Genomic DNA, 6,982 nt, shown 5'->3' with positions numbered 1-6,982 from the left:
CATGAGGAAGTGGTAGACAGCAATGAAGAATCGAGGTATAAAGTAGGTATGTATGAAAAAACAGATTTAGAGGCAGGTGATGTATGTCCTGCAGTGCTCTTGGATTGAGTTAGCTCCTGTAAAATGTGTGCTCATGAAGAATCAAGAGTTCAGGCTGCTGTGTTTCTAGCCTGAAAGTGAACTTTTCAAGCGCTGCTGCAGCGAAGCGCTGGGTTTTGGTTTTGCTCTAGACTGACACCACGACTTCAAAGACACCGAGCCACATCCTGAGGTGGTGATGGTTGCTCCTGCTCCCCTCGGGAACGGGTCCCCGCCCCGGGCAGTGCGGCTGGGCGGGCGGAGGGACTGAGCGATGGACGCACCGCGTGTGGGGCGGCAGCCGGACAGCGGGCCGGCTCCTGTCGGCGGCGGGCTCTGCGACCACCCCTGGGCTCCTCCAGCCTTCACGCTGGCCTCGGGGACGGAGCCAGACGAGGAGGTGCGAGGCCAGCGCTGTCCCTTCCGACCTGCCCCATCCTCACCGCCACCCTCGAGGCGGGGGGACGCGGCGCGGCCACCGCCTGCTCCCCACCCGTGCGGGCCGGCGGAGCAGGTGCTGTGAGGGCAGCGCTCCCCATCGCCACCGGGGCACGGGGGGCGGCCGCTCCGTGCCCGCCGCAGTGCTGGGGCTGCTCCCCTCGCAGCGGGGAGGCGGAAAGCGCCGAGCCGCGGTGACGGGGAGAGCGGTGACGGGGGAGCGAGCGCAGCGGCCCCGCTGCGGGCGAGCCAGCGCCCGGCCGAGGGACGCTGAGGGGCTCTGAGTCACCCCTCGCCCGCTTCCCGCCTGGCGCGGCGCATGCGCGGCGGCGGCGGCGGAGTTGTGAATGGCGCGGCTGTTCGGGCCGAGTTTACGAGCCGGGAGGAAGTCGGAGGGGAGGGAGCGGGCTGGGGGCGGGAGCGGGCGGCGGCGGCAGCGGCAGCATCGAGCTCCGGCGGCGGCTGCGGCTGCTCTGCGTGCGCCGCGGGAGGAGGAGGGACGGGAGGAGGGAAGGGGGGGCGCCGCCGGCGGGGGCTAACAAAGGGCGAGGCGAGCGCTGGGGCTGGGACAGCGCGGGGCGGGCGGGCGGGAGGGAGGGAAGGAAGGAGGGCAGCCGGCGGCGGCGGCCCCACCACCATGCCGCGGGTTGTCCCCGACCAGCGGAGCAAGTTCGAGAACGAGGAGTTCTTCAGGAAGCTGAGCCGCGAGTGCGAGGTAAGGCGGCGGCGGGGCTCCCCCTTCTCTCCCTCCCTCCCTCCCTCCGCCCGCCGTGGGTAAAGTTTCCGCGGGCCGCGGAGGGGCCGGGGCAGCTCCGCACCTCCTCTCAGCTGCGGCGGGAGCCGAGCCGGCGGCGCGGGGAGGCGCAGTCAGTGCACTCCGCTGCCCCCTTATCGCCGGGATTGGCCCCTCCTGATTGCGCGCCCTGTTCCCCGCAGATTAAATACACCGGCTTCAGGGACCGGCCGCACGAGGAGAGGCAGGCCCGCTTCCAGAACGCCTGCCGCGACGGCCGCTCCGAGATCGTAAGTGGCGCCGCGCTTCCCTCGGTGCCCGCCGGCACCGGGCCGGGCCGCGCTGGGCTCGTCAAATAAAAGTTTGGGGGAAGCCGTCGGGGCAGCGAGCGCTGCGCGATACCCAAGCCCGAAGGCTCGGGGCCGGGACGGTGCCTGCGGCCGGTCGGGGCCGTGCCGTGAAGGAGAGTTTTCCTGAAGGAGGGGAATGACATCGGCTGCCTTTCAAACGCCGAGGGAAAGGAGGTTTTGGTGGGCAGGCGGCATTTCTGTCAGCCTTCGGAATAGCGCCTTTGCAGTCGGAGGTGTCGGCTCGCTCCCGAGCGGGGACAGCGGTTGTCCGGAGCGCCGGGGTGACAGGGAAGGAAGGAAGGAAAAGCCCCGGCAGTGGGAACGGGCTGCTCTCCTTCCCTGGGCACGTGCTACAGCTACGAGCTGCTTGTTTCAATATTCAGCTTTTTTTCTTTTCTTCTCTTTTTTTTTTTTTTTTTTTTCTTTCCGGAAACAGTAGCTTTGAGAAATGAGTAACATTGTTCAGAAGGCGCTTGCTTAAAGTCCTGAGTGAGCTGTTTGATGTATTTGTGAACTAAATCAAAGGCTTTTAAAATTAGGCTTTGAAACTTGCAACTTCAGCTCCGTTTTTCTCATTCATTAAGGTTAGTTACAGACTACTGTCGCCCTCTGAAATAAGAAGTGAGGTGAAGTATGGCTCAGAGTAATCAAGAACTGACTATTTCCTGGTTTGAATTCTGCTGTAGGTTGCTTCTATAGAATTAGTATTCCATAGCATTGTTAAGTTTGTAACCCTACAATTAAAATGCAGAAGTAACCTCTTTTTCATTTACAGTATGTAGTGAACGATAAGGTAAAATAGAAAACAAACCCCACTTCCACCAAGTTTGCTTTTACGAACATTCTTTAATTTCACATAGCATACATACTGCCAGTCAGTTCACAATGAAATTATTCTTATGCACATCCAAAAAATACTTGAATACCAGTTACTGTAACTGATCTTGTTCTTTTGCTTTTGTCAGTAAAAGGATACACACTCAAGAACACAGCTACCTTTTACTGAATAACTTTATTTTAGCTAAATCTAATCTCTGCTTGTTATCTCTTGTTTTAGAACCTGTAATATTATTTTACAAGAGGCCTCCTGTAGACAGGTTCTTAATTTTACTATTTTTTTGGTATTCATTTTTCTTTGTCCATGTTTGCTTCCTTTAAGAAAACACCAGGGAAACAATGGGTAGGTAAGGAAGACATAGTTTGCTAGCATTGGAAGTTCCTGTACAGGTGAAAGTGCATCATATACCCAAATCCCTGCCTAAAGAACAAAATGACCATGTAGCTTATAACTAGCTTTCTAATGCAGCCTGTGCAGTTATTTATATAAATGGGAAATCATTGTAGTTCCACCGTTTTACTTCTGTGCCTGCTGCTGCCTTTTTTTGCCAGAACTTCATCCCTTGGAAGCAAGCAGTGATGCATGTTCTACATATTTTCACTCTACTTAATTATAAAACGGGCTCTATATTTCTTCATCTGAAACATCTGGTTTTGTTTTGTGAACAGGGCATGAGTAGTCAGGTTTATTTAGAAATGTACTGTATGTAATGACTGATGTTAAAAAGAGCTAGTAATTTTACTTCTTTTTTTTTGGTCTTGAATGTTTTTCCAGACATCAAGGATTTATTCTTTTATCTCCAAAGGGAGCCTTTGCAAATGACCTTACATATTTTGAAGCAGAAAAAAAACCCCAGAGAACAGCTCAGGGATTTAATGTAGAGCCGGCAGTAAGTTGTTGGTTACGTGTGTCAAATAGCTCTTGATTGAATAAAGGAAATAATTAGCAATATTACTGAGAAGTAAATGTGAAGTGTATTGAATAAGATTTCATGTTTACTGGCAATGCTTTGATAACTTAAATAACCTCACATGTTTGGTTTGCTTTGGAAGGTACTTGTATTTACGTTGTCTGTGTGTGGGTCAGGTCGCCCTTGTACTACCTGATAAGCCTTTTGCAAAATTTGTGGCATAAATGTCTGATAGCTTTTCAGACTGATCTTTAAAAGGCTCTGCAGACAAAACTAGAGTTTTCTTACTTTCAAGTTTAAAACCAAACTAGTGGTGTGATTTTTTTTTTAATCATTATTGTTATTTTTTATTTAATTTGTTTGTTATTTGGTGGAAATTAATGGCTTCCACGTAGTTTTATGTGGTTATTAGCAGGACTGTTCTCGAGTTTTTCAGTATTGACCTGTGATTTGATTTAAGAAGCATATGGGTACTTTAACTGGATGGTTTTGTCTCTTCAAAGGGAGGGAACAGGCTTCAAAAATCCAGAGAACAAATATCTACATAGCTTTTCATGGTTTAAATGGTGCCTGCCTGACTGTATGAGGATGTGGAATTTGTGTACTTTTATCATCTTCTTTTCTTTGATATTTTCTCCCTGTTTTCATGGCCCTCTAGCACACATTGGGGGTGGAAGCAGGAAGGCAGGGGCACTTCACTGTCTTGCTGGGTTTCCCAGAAAGCAAGTACAGTCCTTTTGACCCAGTGCCCAGAACTGGACTGGTCCATAGAGCTTCAGTGGTCAGCTGGTTTGCTCTCAAAGCTCTCACTCCTTGATATTTGAAATGTATAAATTAAGGAGTATAAAACACATATTTACTAGAGATGCTCGGGGGTAGGAAAACAGTCCTTGAGCAGACCAAATGGTGAAGACTCAGAGCCACAAATATTTGGAGATGGATATATTTTCTTTTATTGATACTAAATAGCATCCTTTGCTAAAGCAAAGCGGTAATAGGAGGTAGTGAGCCTGATAATGATGGTCTGTAGCTCTGACAGATTTGATGCCTCCTATTTGTGCAAGTGTAGCCTTGATGAAACTTCTGTTACGTGGATTAAAATGTTTGTCTTTGCAAACAAATATTAATGCACCAAAACAGTATTCTTCTGCCATTACTAGGACTGGTTTGTTAATTTTAATGATGTTGAGAATGTGCTTACAGGAGACAAAACAAGCAAACAAAAACAGCAACAAAAATTTTAAAATCCGTTTTTAAGAATAGCCTGGAACCAAAACTGATTGCAGAGCATTAGTCTCCCTTGGTGGAGGGGGGAAGAGCCAAGACAAAGTACTTCTACTTTCAAAATGGGAGGTATTAATCCTGTGACAGTGGTGCAGTCCATGACTGGAACTATCTTAAATAACATGTAGCTATAGTGTCACAGGTAGCAGTACAGTTATGCCGTGAAGTGTCTGAATTCTGGGTTGCTTGAAAGAAATCTGCTTGTCAGGAAATTCCAACTGTTAAAGTATAAGTTATATAGCTTTTAAGAAAAACTATATTCTAGATTAATGGCCATTTAAATCTGAGTGATCATGGTAATAAAAACTGTTGTTTGATTGCAACAAATTGTGTTTAACCCTGGGATTTTGATAGGAGTGGTATGCTGTGAGCCTGTGTGAGTATTCACATGCTTACAGGACAGCATGCTCACCTGCACCAGAGAAAACTATAACTACTGTGAATCTGACTTCTGCTTGCAAAAATAATTTTTTATTTAATGTCCAGGAATTGCAGTACTCGTCATCACTTGGAGTTAAGATATATTAACAAATACAGGGAGTTTATAAAGAAAACGGAATCCCATTTTCATTTGAAATTGTAGAAAATTGTTTGCTTGAAAGCAATGCGTGCTTTTCCTAATAGTTTCAGGTCAGTCCCTTTAATGATTTTACAAAGGGCTGCAGCTGAGAGGAATTCCTACAGTTGTCTTTTCTCACTGACACAGCATCTGCTGATCTGGGTATCACTGGTGTCTTAATGTGGCATGAGGACTTTGTCCTGTGCAGCTTGATTGAACTGTGTATTGATGCTGCATGCCAGCAGATGATAAAATAGGAATATTTATCCTTCAGTTAAGTGTCTCTCTAGGTATAATTAGATTGTGAAAGGAAACAAATCCTTTTCTGTCAAAAACAGTTGTCCTTAGTAATGGGTCTAAGGAGTTAATTTTCCTTCAGCAGTACTATTAGAGATAGGCAGCCTCTTTGAAAAGCATGGGCAGTTTTTAACGTTGCAGGTACTAAGTTGGTGCAGGGTATCCAGACAGAACTGAAAGGACAGATTCTAATGTCAGCAAAACTGATTTGAAAGAAGTATTGATTCCATGTTGTATTTTATATCCGAAGCAGCCAATGGCAAATGTTGTCAAAATGGAATCAGATGTTTGTAACTTAATACTTAAGAAAAATGATGAGTGCATGTTTTTGACTTTAAGTATTCTCTGTGCTGCCTGGCTTAAGACATAAACTGATGTAAAAATAAATGACTGCCTGCATAATTTATGTAATGTCTTGCTCCCTGATCCTGTTTGTATTGATTTTTCTAAAAGGCTTTTGTGGCCACAGGAACCAATCTGTCTCTCCAGTTTTTTCCGGCCAGCTGGCAGGGGGAGCAGCGACAGACACCGACCCGGGAATATGTTGACTTTGAAAGAGAAGGAGGCAAGGTAAGGAGGAAATTGTTGAAATTGAAAGAATTTTTTTGTTGTTGTGCTTATGGTCTTACTCCTATGGACTGAACGTATGATGTGAGATTTGTAATATTTCACACCTCCATGCAGGTAGGTAGTGATGTGAGTGCACGTGAAAGATGGTAAGATAAAATATTGCTTTGTTTTAAAGCATGGTGATGTTTAGGCAAATGGAAGAATTGGGAAATGTGGGCAGTACTGCTGACTTTGCATTATTTTGAAATATTTCTACTGTCATGCTATGATAAAATTTTGGGGAACAGTCTAAATTTGGTGTTGTGTAGGTGCTTCTGAAGAAATTAGACTTTGGCCAATGAATTGTGGTAGACTAATGAAAATTTGCATTTTCAGCAGGTTATTTCGTTGTGTCTTTGGATGCCAGTTGGTACAGCAAGCAGTCAGTGTGCTCTAAGTGGAATGAATCTTTTTCTCAGTTTCACCATCAGCTACAATCTAGAAGCAGCATCACCACTTTCAGAATTGATTTCTGAATCTCTTTTTTCTGAGGTGGTTGTCCCATAGGCTGATATTGAAAGCTCAAATTCCCTAGTGGCAGTGATGATTACTGTGAAGCTGTATTAGATTTAAAGTCAGAAACCTTGCTTAGTCTCATCAGAATAAAGTTACTGAAATCACCTACAGCTGGTTTGGTTTTACAGGAAAAACATGCCTTTAAAATATAGATGCTGTCTCTTATCTGTGCTCCTGTGGGTGCTCTGGGACTGATCCAAAGATCACTGGATTCAATAGGAGACTTTCTTCAGAACTCTCTTCAGTGGGTGTATACCAGCACTTAAGCCCTCATAGTTTCTCTGTTTCAGGCTAATTTTTGTGTATTTTTTTTATTTTTAAAAACTTTTAATGGACTACAAAATCCTTCCTTTTGCCTACATTTTTTTTA

At 46.0% G+C, this 6,982-nt stretch overlaps 1 protein-coding gene across 3 annotated transcripts in view; it reads left to right on the top strand.

Annotated features, from left to right (window-relative positions):
* Positions 1 to 1,128: 1,128 nt before the first annotated feature.
* The window catches only part of CBFB (core-binding factor subunit beta), a 35,461-nt gene continuing 29,607 nt past the window's right edge, over positions 1,129 to 6,982 (top strand). For 2 of the 3 annotated variants that reach the window (XM_066557301.1, XM_066557302.1), the window contains exons 1-3: positions 1,129 to 1,231; positions 1,453 to 1,539; positions 5,941 to 6,057. In XM_066557301.1, coding sequence (XP_066413398.1) covers positions 1,154 to 1,231; positions 1,453 to 1,539; positions 5,941 to 6,057 — 282 coding nt within the window. In that variant the 5' untranslated portion in view covers positions 1,129 to 1,153. Of the gene's footprint in view, positions 1,232 to 1,452; positions 1,540 to 2,138; positions 2,184 to 5,940; positions 6,058 to 6,982 lie in introns of all 3 variants that reach the window. The other variant, XM_066557303.1, reaches the window with a different exon arrangement.

The sequence above is a fragment of the Molothrus aeneus genome, chromosome 11 (genome assembly GCF_037042795.1).
Source record: "Molothrus aeneus isolate 106 chromosome 11, BPBGC_Maene_1.0, whole genome shotgun sequence".
In the NCBI taxonomy this organism is placed as follows: domain Eukaryota; kingdom Metazoa; phylum Chordata; class Aves; order Passeriformes; family Icteridae; genus Molothrus; species Molothrus aeneus.
This window is presented reverse-complemented; position numbering and strand designations above follow the sequence as displayed.